Source organism: Aphidius gifuensis, linkage group LG3, assembly GCF_014905175.1.
Source record: "Aphidius gifuensis isolate YNYX2018 linkage group LG3, ASM1490517v1, whole genome shotgun sequence".
In the NCBI taxonomy this organism is placed as follows: domain Eukaryota; kingdom Metazoa; phylum Arthropoda; class Insecta; order Hymenoptera; family Braconidae; genus Aphidius; species Aphidius gifuensis.
In genome coordinates, this window is record NC_057790.1 from 26,675,091 (window position 1) to 26,693,787 (window position 18,697).

At 23.5% G+C, this 18,697-nt stretch overlaps 1 protein-coding gene across 3 annotated transcripts in view; it reads left to right on the forward strand.

The window, feature by feature from the left end:
- The window catches only part of LOC122853365 (protein madd-4), a 95,942-nt gene that overhangs the window by 22,967 nt on the left and 54,278 nt on the right, over positions 1 to 18,697 (forward strand). For all 3 annotated transcript variants that reach the window (XM_044153798.1, XM_044153797.1, XM_044153799.1), the window contains exon 2: positions 3,357 to 3,432. In XM_044153798.1, the coding sequence (XP_044009733.1) occupies positions 3,403 to 3,432 (30 nt within the window). In that variant the 5' untranslated portion in view covers positions 3,357 to 3,402. The remainder of the gene's footprint in view (positions 1 to 3,356; positions 3,433 to 18,697) is intronic.

Sequence of the window (18,697 nt, forward strand, 5' to 3'; positions counted from 1 at the left end):
GACTTTATAAATTCAATCATTATTAATAATTAGAATTGACCTAATTTCAAAAATGAAAAAAATATTTCAACTAATAATAACGTAGCACAAAAAAAATATTAAAAATAATTAGAATCAATTTTGAAATATTAAAATAATCAATGGAATAATGGCATTAATAAATTTAAAAAAAATGAAATATAAATAAATAAATAATGAAATTAGCCAAATAATATAAATAAAACAATAATTAATTTGATCAATTTATTGAATAATAAAATAAGATGAATTGTTTTGTTTTTTTTTTTAATTTTCATATGAATGAATGAATACAAAAGAAATTATAATTTTTAATTAATTCAGATAGTGTAGCGAGACCGTGGTTGATATGAGTAGGCAAGAGCATTGCCTACGGTGATACGGGGCTTGAGTTCAAATCAAGTATAATCCGAGATTTTTAGTGTGATGCCAATAGAAATCGATTGATACGTATGTCAGATGGTTTGAGTACATTCGGAATAACCATTGTATGTCCAAAATTTAGGGCAGTTGTTTTCTGACATAGAAAAAGTTGAGATGAATATAATCTCGCTTATTCTATGCTAGGATATAACTGCCCTAAATTTTGGATAATTTTTTGCCATCGACCATATGGGCCTGAATGCACCGATTCTCGGCCGATTGAATTGAATAAATTTTGATAAATTTTTTTAAATAATCAATAAGGTCTTTTTATGAATATAAATAAATTTTTTTGAATTAAAATTAAATTTTTATTTAATAACGTAGCAAAAAATAATTATTAAAAATAATTTAAATCAATTTTGAAATATTAAAATAACCGATGAAATAATGGCATTAATAAATCGAAAAAAAATAAAATATGAATAAATAAATAATGAAATTAGTTAAATAATATAAATAAATTAATAATTAATTTGATTATTTTATTAAATAATAAAATAAGATAAATTTTTTTGTTTTTTTTTTTCAATTTTTATATTTATTTTTATACGAATAAATGAATACAAAAAAAGTAGTAATTTTTAATAATTTTGATGATGGAAAGGAGACCGTGGTTGAGTAGGCAAGAGCATTGTCTACGGTAACAGAGGGCTTGAGTTCAAATACTGATTCTTATTCTTATTATCAACTGATATCAATAAAAATTGTTGCCCTGTAGTTATTTTCATGGTCATGACGTACTGTTCATCTAAAATTTAGGTCAGTTATCTTCTGACATAGAAAAAGTTGAGATGAATATAATCTCGCTTATTCTATGCTAGGATATAACTGCCCTAAATTTTGAATAATTTTTTGCCCACGACCATATCGGTCTGAATGCACCGATTTTCGTCCGATTGAATTGAATAAATTTTGATAAATTTTTGTAAATAATCAATAAGATTTTTTCATGAACAAAAAAAAATTTGTTTTATTTAAAATTAAATTTTATTTTATTATAAATATTATTGTCAAAGTACAAGTACATTAGCTATTATTTCAAATCATCCAAAAAAATTTACAATCAATTTTTTAGATTTTATCATTTCAAGTGGAAATGCTTGAGTGACTTTATCAGTGTTTACTAAACCCTCAAATTTTGCTTTATTTTTTTTTTCCCTTTTGCAAAATACCACCTTTATTTTTACATTTTCAAAAAAGAATAAAAAACCCACACGTTTGTGCATCACCACCACTACCACCACGACGACGACGACTATTTGGCACTTTGCTTCCAGACAACAGTGGTCGCTGCAGTTACTCCAACTATCTAGTTGTCTTTACAGAATACTAAATACCATTTGGCAAACCTTATCATGATTTTAACTTGCACATAATTCTCACACTCTACAACTATATACTACACTGCAGTCGTTCAATATTTTATTTGCACCATGGGTGAACAAAAAACTCGTTTCCGTAGCGACTTTACCTTTTTTTATTTTTAGAGATATATTTTTTATTTTCCACTTTGGTATTCTCATTACATGAAAAATATGCTTGACTACTAGTATGATTGAAATTTTCTTTTTTTTATTTTCTTTCGTATACATAGGTAATTTATACGAAAATGAAGGATTGATGATGTGCAATTCAACAGGGTGGGGAATAAAAAAATAGATAAAAAAAAAAATTGTGTTTGTCATGAATGGAATGAGTCAAAATAAATATTCAATTTCCATAAAAATGTTTTCTTCATTCTTTTTTTTTTTTGTTATTTATCTATTTTTTATACTAATGAAAAATGAAAAAAAAATTTATAAATTTCTTGTATCATCGGTTTTCATATTTTTTTTACAAACAAATAGAATTTCAAGATTTTAAATAGTTAAAAAATTAAAATAATAATATAATTATTAATTATTTTCATGAATAAATTAAATTTAAAATACTAAAAGTATAAAGTTAAATTAAATTTAAACTAAAAATTAAATTTTGTAAATTTTACTTTGTTTATTTTTAATTTAAATAAATAAAAATAAATAATTAATTGCTGATGTGTATAATAAAGCTAAATACAATTAATAATAATTTCCAAAAAAAATATTATTCAAAATAAAAATGTATTAATTAAATTACATCGAATCTTGAATTTATAAATTTTGTAAAATCCCAAAAGACGTTATTAAAAGCCACCAGTTTCAGCTAAAAACAAAGTTTTAACTCAATTTTTTATTTTTTCGATACCAATTTCGTTAAAAAGTTTCACGTACTGCAAAAGATCCTCAGGCACATCCCAAGGTGATCTCAACCATAACTGTTTTTATCGACATAAAAAAATGAATACAAAAAAAAAATCGAAATACAAATTATCTCGTTTCGTTATACATTACTAAATCCATAAACAAATATCGTTATAAAAAAAAAATATAAAATGGAATATAACTATAACGTTGTTAAATTTTAATTTTATAATTTCAATTTTTATATTTTTTAGTAGCAATAAATGTAAACAAAGTTGTCTCTCTCGTTGATGAAAATAAGCGACAATATATTTTTAATATTTTGCCAAAAGTTTAACTCGTTTTTACTGGTTCGATGGAAAAAATATGCTTGAGCTGACATAATAATTATTTAACGGGTTAATTTGATGCTTGTGAAAACATAACACTGAAATTTATGGAAAATTTGTATTGAAAATTTGTGGCAACATACTGTACAACATGCCAAACTAATGCTAATTAAATAACTTTTCTACTGGCGAATCAGTTATTATTCAAAATATTTTTCGAAATAAAAATATTAAAATAACTTTATTATGTTTTTTATTTTTACAAAAAAAATGTATACATTTAAACTTTATATAAATTAAAAAATAAAATATTTAACTTTGTGTTATGAAAATTTAAATAATGTTTTGTTTTTTTTTTTAGATATGATACAACTGATTTCGAGTGATACAATTATTTGAAATATAAAATGGAAATAATGCAGCATCTTTTTATCTTGGTGAGTTGTGAAATATAATATTGCATGTATTTTTGAATTTGAAGGAGAAAAGAAAAAAAATTGAAATATTAATAATAGAGTTTTAAAGCCATCTTGAAATAAAGAGTGATGATTCAGAGTGATAAAATTGGTATTTAATACTGACAAATCCGTAAAGTTGACGCATTGGCAGAGAGACTGTCGCGTTTCAGTTGAATATCGACCTCTTTTTGTGTATATATAGTTGATGGGTTTGGATAAAAGTTAAAGCAGGAGGAGGAGGAGGAGGTTATGTGTCGTTGTGAAGAGGGAAAGCTTCAGTCGTAGTGGCGCCTGAAATAGAAGAAACGACACAGGGTTGTGTGTATAGAAGAAATAACTAAAGAAAAATAAAACTCTTGTATATATAGGCTTTGATAAAAAAAAAAGAAAATTCTTAGGGGATGAAAATGAGACTAGGTTGTATCATCAGTTATATAAAATTATCATTGGATAAATGAAAACATTTACTTTCTTTTTTTTTTTTTAATAATACAACGATGAAAATATATATAAAATTAAAATATATTTATGGCTCATTTAATGTTTAAAATATTTTTTAAATACTAGAATTAAATGAATTTTATTTTGTTATTAAGATAAATTTTTAAATTATATAATTTGTGCAAATAAATATGAAATATAAATTTAAAAAAATTGACTTGTTTTTGTATTTGATATTTATTTGTTGAATAATTGTATTTGAAAAATAATTAAAATATATATTTCAAGTTTGAAATAATATTAATGGACAACATGAATTTTATTTACAATTTAAAATACTTAAATCTCCAAGATAAATATTAAATTACAGCTTTTTTTTATTGTCATTATTATTGCAAGTTTTTGCTTGAAATTATTTATTTAATTTGGCTGATTAAAATTGGCTTTTACTACTTGAAAAACAAATAAATGTTTACTGATAAAAATTAAAGTTTTATATTCATCTGGTAGATTATCAAATTTATAATTAATTATTCAATTTATTTGTCCAGCAAAACTTGATATATATATTCCAACAGTTTTACTAAAATTATTTTCCAAAAAAAAATAAATATATCAAGATAAAAATCTTGGTATATTTATTATTCTACTGCTTTAAAATACACATTTGTATACACATAATAATATGCAATGCAGCTCGTGTCATAAAAGTAATTAATAATCATTTGTTCATGTATAAATTGCATCATAAACACAACAAACTGCAGTCTTATTCAAATGAAGCATACTTTAAATTACCACCCAAAAACAAACTTACATACTTTCAACCCCTCCATAATTTATAAACAATAATATTTCCTAATATTACGTCTAATAATCACAAAATTCATTGACTATAATTAAACATAATTAATTTTTGTTCCCCAAAAACAACAATCTAAAACATTTAAGCCATATAAATTAGTCTGGCTTTTATTTTTTTTCCTCCTCATCTTCATTTACATTTTAAAAAAAAAATTTAAAAAGAAAACAAATTTACTATTTTTCAAAACTTTCTTGGCATTCGTTACACTTGGATTTTCATTTTATTTTTTATTTTTTTCTTGAGCTCAATAACCTACACAAGTATTACATAAAAAATATATAAAACTTATAGATTTTCATTGTGCCTATAGACTCTGAGCCAGATGATCGTGACCCACCTCAGCTTATTTATTATATTTTATTTTTTTATATATCCCCTCTCAAAAATGACAACATAAATTTCATTGTTCAACAAACTAGCCTATAGACTTTTATTTTTTTTTTTTTCCATTACATATCTCAGCCAATAAAATGTCGCAGTACATTCGACTTTACGGCACTATAATTTCATACTAACCTTTTGTAAAAATATTATTTTATTTCTTCGATAAGTTAAAAATCGATATTTTTATCTTTTAAAATAATATCTTAAATTTATTTTCCTTATTTTAAATTAAAAAAAATATATATATTTTTTTATTCAGGTCACTCAACTCTCAATTGCAATATAAGTATTCGATTTTTATATTATTATATTTCAGCCTTATTTATTTTTTTTTTTTATATTATTTTTATTTCCATCCATAGAATTATTTCTCTTTCGAGATGGAATTGCGCCAACCGCACCCTGGCCATTGCCAAAAATCTCATACCCCCATCATCATCATATATTTTTATCGTTTTTTTTTTATTTTGTTTTTCTCTCTTAAACTTTAACGTCTATGAATAGTAACACACATATCTGCAAGATATATATAATTCAAGTTGTCGAAGAAAAAAAAAAATGAAATACAAAAACGTGTACATAGGCAGGCGCCAAGTTGGCTGTATTTGACAGTATATACTGTTCGACTTGGAGGAAAAAAAAAAACAATAAAAAATTATCCATTTGGTTTTTTAACACACAGACATAAAGGGCAACAAGAAAATTATACTGAACCTCAATTATGTTGCTTTACTAGGCCAGTAGAATTTTCCAAAAAAAGAAAATGAAAAATTGAAAAAAAAAAAAAATAAAGTTTGGAGCCAGATGAAGAGATGTTTAATAAAAAAAAAAATCACAGGTCATCTCAATGAGATGAAAAATGAAATATGATGTTCGTGCTTGGTGAGAAAAGTCGGGTATAATAATGGTGGTTCTTTAAATCCTATATCAAATATCATTCGGCTTACATAATAATAACAATTCACTTAAATTATTACATTTTTTTTATACACACTTTGTTACATCTTGAATTCTATTTTCAAATGATATTTATCATTCGCGTTGGTGTATAATCCACTACATGGAGAAAATAAAAAATTAAACTTGAAATTTTTTTTCAAGTCTTTTGTTATTATTTTTTGGTCTTTTGTTTTTTTAAATTTACATAAATGTAGAAAATTTTTTACGTGGAAATATGGAGAAACATGGAATTAATATTTCTTTTTTTTTTTTTCATGAAAATTATTATTTTTTTATTCTTTAATTTATTTAATTTTGTAATTTTCTTTTTTATTAATGAAATGGGTATTTTAATTTTTTTTTTTTAGAAAAATCATATTGGGTTATTAAAAATAAATCATCTAATTTTTTTCTTATTTTTTTTTTTGGCATTTGGGCTAGCTGCAAGCTTTATTAATAATAAAAATATTTAATATAGTAAAAATTATTTTTTTTTATTTCTTTTTTTAATCACCTCTATCGTTAATTAATATTTTTAATATATATTTTTTTTTTAGTATCATTTTTTGCTTACATCAAAAAGCCATTTCATCAAAAAATTTTTTATTATTTTTGCATTTACATGAACAAAAAAAAAAAAATATATTTCAAATAAATTAGCCATTTTACATAAAAAAAAAAAAAGCTTTTTTAATTACTATACAGTAATTTAAAAAAAAAATATTAAATACCGTCATTTGATCCTCAAAAAAGTACCATTAAAAAAAAATTTTTTTTAATTTTTTAAAAAGAATTTATTTTACTATAATTTTAAAAATTAAAAACAAATTATTTCCGTGTGATTTTAAAAATTAAAAATAAAATTAATTTCAACAGTTATAAACCTCAATTAATTCCAGTCAATAAAAAAAATATCATAAACCTTTCCAACCAATGAAAAAAAATTTTTTAAAAAAATCGAAAATCGGTTATTTAAATCGAGACAATCAATATCATCAATTAATAATTAAATTTGCCAATTAACCCTCAATGATACTGTATCAATGTGTGTGTCATAATGTCCGTATGATTTCTGAATCGTGAGAAATTGTAGATATCCTCTTGAGTAGGATATGCATGCACATGAATATCGCGTGCAGCCGGAAGGTGCTACTGACAGGAGACCCAATGCACCCAATCGTGTGTGATCACGTATATCAGCTGAGTTTCTGGATGAGTTGGTGCATCAACTTGTACGTAATTGTCAGTGCTTGCGGCTGCATACAACAACAATCATAACAATTTATATCTTTGAGCAAATTAATTTATTAATGTACAACAAACTTTACCCCAAATGTTTATATCTTTCATCAGTGATCTGATCAATCTCTCGACCCTTCTTGTTAAATAATTTGACCAAGACAAAATTAATCTCGATCAATATCAATCACCAGACAATATATCAACAAAATATCAACAAAAAAAAATTATACAATCAAGATTTATTGATACACAACCACTTTTACATAAGGGTGCATGAAATGATTTTTTTTTTTTTTTTCAAATTTATCTATTTTATTAGTATTTATCATATTTTTTTGAATCGATAAAATACACATGTATTGTCTAGGAGAAAATGATATTTTTTCAACTGAAAAATTTTGTTTATTTTATTTTTCTTTGATGTTTATTGTATATTTTTTTTTAGATGTAGGTTACAGTCAAAAATCAAGCGGTACCAGTCGCGGTTAAAATGAAAAAAAAAAATATATAGTTTCACTTGGTTGTAATGTAGTTTGAAAGAGGAATATGAGGGGTTTAAATTGTTCTTTGCTACACTCGCACACATATCACGTGAACGTCAAAGAAAGCCTCTATGATTTTCCATCATCTTTGATGGGCATTTGCGAAATTGTTTATGAGCTTTACTAGCTGTTTTGTTCAAGCGTGTAATATACATAAAGCACAAAGTGTTTATGTGTATATATCGATGAAAAAATAATAATGAAAATGATAAATAAATATATATTGATGCTAGACCAACTGGAAAATTTAATTTCAATTTATTTTTTTTTTCTAGAATTATTTTAATTAAAAAAATTATAAAAAACGCAAAAAAAAAAATGCAATTAAATTATAGTCGTTATTCAAACGTGTGAAATAATTCGATATATTTAAATTGCATAAAAAAAATTATTGGATTATTTTAATGGATGATTTAAAGTTGAGTTTTTTTTATGTCGTTTGTTATTGTTTTTTTTTTTTTTTATTTGAGCTTTTATTTGTGTTGGATGAAAAAATAATGTCGCATGATTTTGCGAACTTATAAAATAACAAACACCTGGATGATGAAAAATATTATTTCCAATGTCAAATGTGTCAGTTAAAGCTGGAAAATAATAGAAAAAAAAAATATAATAATAAAAAAAAAAGTAAAACTTTAATACTGTAAGTTTATGGAAAGCTCTATTCGTTCTACAACAGCGACGACGTCGACAAAACCCGGACGCAAGATACGAGCTTGAATGGCGCCTTGGCGCCTCTGGATTTATTCTCATACTGTTATTTTTTACGTAGGCGGAAGCCTACTAGTATTGTTTTCACTATATGAATTTAGAAAAATGTTCATATCTTCTGAGATAATATAGATAGGATGTTCGTATTAGAATCAAATTGAAGCCTAGAAGAAATACTACAACCAAGAATAGAAAAAAAAATATTTCCATTGTTAATAAATTAGTTATCAACAAAAAATGTTTTTGCAAAAATTTTAAAATCAAAATATTAAGAAAACTAAAAACAAATCGTGGATGCAATTTTTTGCCTAGACATTTAAAATTGCAAAATCTATATAATTAAGAGGTAGTTTTTTTTTTTTTATTGTTAGAAATTTGTTAATTAACAAAAAAACAAAAATTACGTTTTTTTATACCTCGCATAACTTCTTCAAAAATTAACTTATGTACTTCCATTTGGTCTCAAATTGTTGGGCTTTTAAATACCGAGAGCCACACTGTCTTGATAAAAAACGCTCCGAGCTCGCGTTAATTAGTTATCAACAATTGTTTATAATAATAAGTAGTGTCTGGTATGTTCTAATAAAAAAATAGACATGAAGGATTGCTTTTAACGATTTTTTAGAAGAGAGTGTGGCTCTCAGAAATTTAATCAGGAATTTTTTGGGCTTTACAAGTTTTTTTTATGTTTATTTGTTCAAAAGTTATTGAAGGTATAAACAACTAACAATTTAAATTTTAACACTGTTTTTTGACAAAAAAGGGATGCGCGCATGCGTGAAAGTTTCTTTGCTGTGGTTATAATTTGCTTGATCGATAAAATAGTTATTTAAATTATCACGTTATTAAAAAAAAAAAAAAAAATTGCCACGGAAAAATTTTTATAAATAAAAGTATCCCAGTTTAAAAAATCTCATAGAAACCACGAAAAAGCGTCAAATACACATGAAATGCTCATAGAATAATAATAATATCTATGAGCATTTGATGTGTTGACTTCACCGGTTCCTATGAATTTTAACTGGGATTAAACAAAATGATTTGAAAAAAAAAATTTGTTCAGTTAAAAAAAAAGTAAATTGAACGATTTATTTTTTTAATATTTGTATTGATTTATTTCTTGAACAAATCTAATAGAATCATTGATATCAATACCTACATGAAGTATAACCTCAAATTTGTTTTATCTGTATTTTGATTTGTGTACATAATTTGACAGCGCACGTCAGGGTAAATAAAAAAAAAAAAAAAAAATGTAATGAATTTGGAATAATCGAGATAAACCACACGGGCTTTCGCCGGAGTTTTGAAAATTTTCAATTTTCAATAGAACGAATTCGTTACTAAAAATTTTTTTTGTATTTTTTTTTAAAAACTTTTTTTTTTTTTTTTTCGTTTTCTTATGGACCCGTAAAATCATTTCATCCTACTGATGCGCTTCAACTGTACTCGCTATAATTTTTACAAAGCTACAAGAACATTATTACACTTTGTAAAATTTACGTGAATTATTTCTTCTTTTCTATTATTTTTTATTAGCGAAACCACATTGAAAGAAAGTTTTACAATTGTAATTATATAATTTTAAATAATGCAAGAATTATAATTTAGACAAAAATGATAAATCAAATTGATCTGGATTTATTTGGTGGACAATTACAACATGATAAGTTGCAAATAAAATCATCAAAGTTATGACTTTATTTTTTGGCTCGAAAAAAGCGTACATTAATAATATAAAAATGAATGATTAAATTAATGCAAAATAAATGCTCAATAAAAATATTTAAAAAAGTATAATATTTTTTTAATTTATAGATTTTATTTGTCTACTAGACAAACACCTAGTCAATTAACCAGAATGACTTTAATCATTTTATTTCAAATTAATCTTTATCCACATATTTATAAATACTTTGCTAAATTATTTTTTTACCAATTTACTTTTTAAATTTCGTTACAGTTTGCAACTTCAAGACTGATATTTTAATAAATACTTTATTTAATTTTACAAAGCTCGCATTGAATTTTATATTAAAGCACAAAGTACAATTGCATTGATAATTTTTTTAAATAAATAAAATGACATGAAAATTAATCAATCGTCATAATTAAAATAATTGTTGTTTATACATTTTTATTTTCATAAAAAGAAAAGAAATTTTTTATCTTGCAATGAGTATCAAATTAATTTAGTTACGAGGATTTATAAATTGAAAGTCTTTCATTTGATTAATCTACAATTTATCGATAGGGTGTGTTAAAGTAGATACAGAAGGTCCACTTTACTCTGTGAGTTTTGTTTTCTCAAGCAGGGTAAAAAAGAGTTGTGTCTTTCAAGACAATAAAAAAAGATCTAAACACAAAAAAAAAAAAAAAAAAAAAACAAGAGCCGTAAGGGTAGAATAACCCTCAACAACTATATACATAAAAACAAAAAAGAAAAATTCTTTGTCACGGATTTTGGACACTATGTTGTATCAAAAAAAAAAAAATAACAAAAAGTTAAGAATATTATATATTTTTGTAAAAAAAAATAACACAATAAAATTCAGTGACTATATTTTTCAAAAGCTTTTTCGCTATTCCACTCAAGTACTTCAAGTAGATTTATTTATTTGATCTATATAAATATAAATATATAAATTTTTTTTTTTCTTCTTTTTTACTACAAACCAACTGATCGACAGTTTCAGCATTTTAACACTTCTCTGATCGCGCTTTGATTCGAAAATACATAAATAAATAAATACCAAAAAAAAAAAAAAAAAAAACTCAGTCTATTTGATTCGAATGAAAAGAATTGAATTTAGTTTTTTTTTTTATTCTCTATAAAGTCAGTAAATAATAAAGCAATTGTTTCGTCATTTTTAAAATTAAAAAAACCAATAGAAAATTCAAATATACTAACTTAAAATTTCATATGCATTTATCTACTTGTTTATTTATTTTTATTTTTTATTTTTTTGTTATTTAAAATAAATAAATTATCGTCATGATGATACACATACTTGAGATGAAATTTCATAATATTGTATTTGCTCCGAGTGTTAAATGAAACTGCGAGAGAGTAGAGTCAAATATACAGTGATATTGCAAGTATTACTTTGGGGGCTATGAAGTAATACTGAATTATGCATATACAACATGACATCAGAGAAATTGAGTAAAATCCCCAACTGAGATATGTCAAACAATTTATCAAAAAAATAAAAAAAAAAAATGAGAAAAGAACTACATAAATAAATAAAAAGATGAAATAAAAAGAACATTCAGGAAATGATGTCTAACTTTTCTGTAAATTTGTAGTTTTTTCTTTCCAGAAAGAAAAAAAAAGAATAGAGAAAATAGAGGGTAGTTTTTTTTTTTTTTTTTGTAGAAAAAAAAAAAATTTTAGCTGAATTTTACAAGAGTATGCTTTCATGCTATGTGAAGTAGTTGTCAACTATCTTGTGGTTACATTTTATTTTCCGCGAGTGTATATACCTGTACAATAAATTTACACGAGTCTCGATACATAGTGCTGCCTAGGTACCCATCAAGTATTTAACATGTATCTTATGTAATAGTATTTTTTGCTGATAACATAATAAAAGTTCAAGTTTTTACAAGAAAAAAAATTTGAAAAAAAAAAATAGTTATTTGTGTTTTTATATTTTACATAAATATTTTTAATTAAATAAAGCTCAGTTGTTTGTATTTTTTAAGCTTCAAATTTATTAATTTTGCTATTTATAAATAAAAAAAAAATATTTAATTATTTATTGGGGTGTTTTAATATTTCCTAATATTCAATTGAAAAGCTTCACAAATAACTGATGATAATTTATCAATTTTTTTTAAATAAAAAAACAATTATTTTTTATTGTTGGCAGGTGTTTTTTTTTTGGAAAATAAAAAACAAAAAAAAAAAAAAAACGACAGAGATAGTCCCTTGTGTTTTAATATTTTTTATAAATATTTTTGTAAATAATAAAATAAAGCTCAGTGCTTTCGGAGTTGGAGCTTTATAATTATTAAAATTTCAAACAACAATAACACACATAAACCCCATCTTTATAAATTAAACAAATAAATAAATAAATTTAAATTATTAAAATGTAAAAAAGCTTGATCCAGTGGCTTCAAGTATTTTTCAAATTAATTTATAAACTTAATTCTAGCTGAAGTAGTTGTCAACGATTAGCCACCTAATTTAATTTTTTTTTTACTTAGAAACATTTAATTTTGCACAAGTGAATACTACTTGTTATAGACAGCATTGTACATTGTATTTTAAAATGTCATTATATATTTAGTTTGATTTTAGTCTAGTTATACATAGTGCGTAAAATACAATTTATTGATCTCGCCTTTATATACATGTATATTTTGAAATATCAATTTATCGATCCAAGGCAAACCAATTCTGTAAATAAATATAAATTTTTTATTGTCATATATTCAAGTATTACGACATTTTTGTTTAATTTAATTATTATTAATCCATCTATATTCAAATATTTGTATATTATTTTATACGCATTAAGACCATCTCCATTAACATAATATTATTTATATATTATCTCTTACACTACTACTGATTTTTTTATTTTTATTTTATTCAGATGACTTTTAAGTTTTCATTCAAAATGTTAATATTTGTTTTGCTATTTGGTATTTATTTTTTACTAATGGAAGACGTTTTTTATTTTTTTTTTTTTCTCAGTGAAATATTAATTTATAATCATGATTTATTGATTTTTCAAAAATAAAAAATATAAACTCAGTTTATTCGACATACATTTTTTTTGTTTTAAATTTAATTAAGTTTTTTTTTTTTCACTTTTTCAATAGGATATTTCAAATAATATATTTTTTTTTTCATTAAAAATCCTTGATTAAATTTCAGAGAATTTTTTGAAATTTATTCATCTATTTTTTTTATTATTTTTAATGTAATTTAAGTATATTATTAATTTCTAAAATTACTAACGTTTTCCCTGTGAAATTAAATTGATATTTTTATAATTTCCTCACTATTTTTATGACATTAAAAATAATAAATCAAGCATTAATATTTATTCAAATCTCACCATGCATATTTCGAAATGTTTAATAAATATCCCATCTAAATTTTTATCCTAAAATTCTAAAAATCTAAATAACTTAAAATTCATATTTTAATTTTTAATGTTCGATAATTTATTCTTTAGATATTTTCAAATTTAAAAATATCCATTTATCAATAACCTGCATTGAATTTAAAATTATACAAATTTGTTGTAATGAATTAATCAAATGTAACAATACAACAAAATTTTGTATAAATAAAATAACTGCCAGTTAAGTGTCGAGTATTGTGCCAAATTTAAAAGCCATGTCCATCGGTTTTGCATTTACCATTCGACTTTATGGAGTATGATGCTGCTGGTGTTTCGCATGTTTTCAACTTGGCAAATATACATGCACACATTACAAATATATAAATATATTTTGTTTATATTATGAGCTAAATTTGAATGACACACATAAAATAGCAAAGCCAATCAAAATTCGTGACAGTGTTGAGTCCATCATTGAGTGCTGCAACTTCCACTGGGATATAAAAAATATAAATAATAAATCTGCATAATGAGAATGCTTCTCTCAAACAATTTTTTTTTTTTCATTTTTTTATTCTACATATATACAACTTATTCAACTGACAAAAAGAAAAATTATTTTTTATTTTTTTTCTTTTTCATTGATAAATCACTTGTTCTTTGCTTATCAAAGCAGATGAAAATCTTTTGAACTTAGTATAAAATTTAAAGAGAAAAAAAAAATTCAAATGCTTGAATATTTCTCTATTGAAATTTACTTTTTATTTTTATATATTCAAGTATTTAAAATGTCGTTGGGTATAATGTTTTGGTTGAAAAATTTTATTGACAATTTTTATATTTAAACAAAAATATTAGTGAGATGTATAAACATGAAAAAGGACTTAATACACACTGCGGTATATGGCAAATATATAATAACAAATGAAAAATAAAAAACAAGGTGGATTTATCAAAGAGGATTTTGTAGCCGCAATGAAATAAGTTTTAAAAAAAAATGTATCATTGTGTTTTTCTATGCACACATAAGACTAGTAGTCAAAAATGAAGAAGACAAAAGTCTAAAGAAATAAAGATAAAAGTTTTTGCTAAAAAGAAAAAAAAAGAAAATAAATAAAGTGTCGAGAATAAAGCTGAGTGGAAGAAGAGATACTCAGTCTTTCGAATTTTGTATGTGTTGAATATTTTTTTATATATTTTTTAAATTATATGATTTTTTTTTTTCTTTTTGTTTTGCTTCATCAGACATTTTCTGTATATGGTTTTACTGGCAACTTTGTCTCAGCAAGATGACATCACAAAGACGTACTTCCTTTTTGACAAGCCACAAAATTATATATACACCCATCTTCTCTATTATTCTTCCATCTCATTTTTTTTACATCATTTTATTTTTTAAATTATTGTCTGTGTCACACTTATGGCTTTTTATTTTTTATTATTTAAAATTTTATTTTTTTCCAAATTGGAATTTTAAATGTACTGCCCTTCGGGCAAGATAGACATAAGTAGAATTTATTTTTTTATTTGGTAGACATATTACAACATATGTTAGTTTGCAAATAAAATCATCAAAGTTATATGACTTTATTTTTTGGCTCGAAAAAAGCGTACATTAATAATATAAAAATGAATGATTAAATTAATGCAAAATAAATGCTCAATAAAAATATTTAAAAAAGTATAATATTTTTTTAATTTATAGATTTTATTTGTCTACTAGACAAACACCTAGTCAATTAACCAGAATGACTTTAATAACTTTATTTCAAATTAATCTTTATCCACATATTTATAAATACTTTGCTAAATTATTTTTTTACCAATTTACTTTTTAAATTTCGTTACAGTTTGCAACTTCAAGACTGATGTTTCAATAAATACTTTATTCAATTTTACAAAGCTTGCATTGAATTTTATATTAAAGCACAAAGAACCATTTCATTGGAAAATAATTTTTTTAAATAAATAAAATAACATGAAAATTAATTAATCATCATCTAATTATTTTTTAAATTCGAATTTTTTAATTTGAATAGTAGAACTATTTGAAATTTAGAATATAGCCACTATTCGATATTTGTTTATCTGATTTTTGATTATATTATTTTTCAAATTATTGTCAATGTCGAAGTGCTAGTTTTTTTAAAATTATCATTGTTTTAAAATCTTAATTTATTTTATTTTTTCAACTCGCAATTTCAAATATACTGCCCCTGGGACATTTGAAGATTGTGCCGAGTAGAAGAATTTATTTTTTTTCTTCTTTTATCATCCACACACACACAGAGCATATTGAAGCATCAATAGCACCAAACCCCACCTGCATATTAGAAAACTAATGAAAGAATCAACAATAAATCAGACTCGTGTTGGAGGCGTGCCATTTTATGCGTGACCCAGCACTTTCATTCAACATCACTAAAGAAACTTTTAGTTCCCATTTCTTTTATATTATATATACTCAAGCTTATTTCTATTCTTATAAAAATTTTCTGTTGCTAGTATATTCGATATACATATAGCTTTAGTGGAATAAAAAAAAAAATGAATAAAAAAATTGGTACATACTTGACTCCACGATGAGAGTCTATAGGTACATTTTACCGAGAAAAAATTTACTTTGAATTTTTTTTTTTATAAATTATTAAATGCTGTCTATGTGGGTAAAAAAAAAAAAAAAAAAAAATGGAATAGGAAAATGGAAAATAGTGTACTAATGCACTTTGCTCATCCTCGATTATATCCGCAAAACAAGGCAACATTCGATATAAAATCAGATAACCCGAGTCATGGATGGCATTTAAACGTCCTCATTTTAAAAAACTTTTCATGATACACATAAGAGGGTCATGTATGAATGAGGCTTTATTATAGCATATATATATAGATGTTTAGGGTCTAAAGTTTCTAGTACCATTTTGCTGCATGAAATTTTATATATATGTACATTCTATCAGAACTTTAGATTGTATCATGAGAACACACAAGATATTTAATTTTCGTTCTTTATTATCATTTGATTTTTTATGTCAATTTTTTAATCGATAAAATCAAAGCTTCTTTAAAATTACCAATTATTTAAAATGATTTTGTGATAAAAATAAAACTAGTAATTATTTGTAAAAATAATGATTGAAATAATTTTTTGTTTAGCTATTTTTGGAAAAAAAATATTGATTTTTCAAATGAAAAATGTAAAATTCATTTATGTATTAATTAATAGACTTTATAAATTTAGGATTGCCCTATAATTTCAAAAATAAAATAAATATTTCAACTAATAATAACGTAGCAAAGAAAAATTATTAAAAATAATTTAAATTAATTTTGAAATATAAATAAATGAATAATTAATTTGATTAATTTATTGAATAATAAAATAAGATGAATTTTTTTGTTTGTTTTTTTTTTTAGTTTTTATATTTATTTTTATATAAATAGATAAATACAAAAGAAGTAATAATTTTTAATAAAGTTTGATAGTGAAGTGAGACTGTGGTTGAGTAGGCAAGAGCATTGCCTACGGTGATAGAGAGCTTGAGTTCAAATGAGTTTTTGGTTCCACTTCATCGATAGAAACAGATTATTTAATCAGTCGATTTATGGTGTTTATCATATGTAGACTTTTAATCAAAAATTTAGGGCAGTTATTTTCTGACATAGAAAAAGTTGAGATGCATATAATCTCGCTTATTCTATGCTAGAATATAACTGCCCTAAATTTTGAATAACTTTCTGCCAATGACCATATCGGCCTGATTGCACCGGTTCCTATTAAATTGAATAAATTTTGATAAATTTTTTTAAATAATCAATAAAGTCTTTTTATTAATATAAATAAATTTTTTTTTATTTAAAATTAAATTTTATTTTTTATAAATATTATTGTCAAAGTACAAGTACATAAGCTGTTATTTCAAATCATCAAAATATTCATTAAAAATTTAATAATTATAGCTAAAAATGAAACAGAAAAAAATTTAAAAAGATCTATAATTCAAATTATATATTTTTAAATTATTAAATTAGTCTAATGTAATCTAATTAGTGTATTTGTCGATTGTATCAATGTCTAACTCCTCTGATTGTGATATAATTTTTGAATCAATTCGTAATTCTTAATACAAATTGCATTGATGACAAATGTGGTCATAGAATTTCCCAAATAAATTCAACCTAACTAAAATAAAATAAATACCCAATCAAATATATCCTAAAAGTTTATAATCGTTTTGAGATGTTAACATCCAGCTTCTTTAGTTGATGGCTCGTTACGCAGACAACGATTAGAACTTCCATATAACAACTGCTTTATTATTATTGAAAATTTCAATCTTGTTTATAAATACACAAATAGAACAAGAAAACTATTGTCTTAATCTTCCATTATCTGTTATTATTTTGTCTCCTGTTGGTTCCTTTGTAATACCCAACGATTATAAGAACGAAATTGGATCCACAATTGTTAATATATAATTACCATCCTTTGATTGTTTTTTCTTTTTATTTAAATTTTTCTAAAGAACCCTGCGTCTTGTTAATAATATGTAGTTTCGAATTTCCAACAGTGGGCTTCATTCAATTCATCTCAATATCATTACGTAATTCTCTTTTATTTTATTCATGTCAACAATAAATATATTCCGTACAATTGTTTACAGTTGATAACTACGTTCTGTATATTTTTTTCAATAATATTTTTCAATAGTTTATTGAAATAATAAGCACACTCGGTTGAGTAAATAATTATTGTAATAAAATAATACAAAAATTAATTTTATTATTGAGAAACAAATGTACTTTAATTAAGATTAGTAGAAAAAAAAATCAAAACAAAAAAAGAAGTTTCAGATAAAATTTTAACAATTACAATAATTTAATATCAAGATGGTAAATTATTTTTTAAAGTTTATCAGTGTAAAGATCTTACAAGTGTACTTTCAGTCTTTGGAGAATTTTTTTTTCTATTTTTCCTGGTCGATACATGTATAATAAATTGTGATTCTGATGGGTTTTCGTTTACGAGTTGAAGG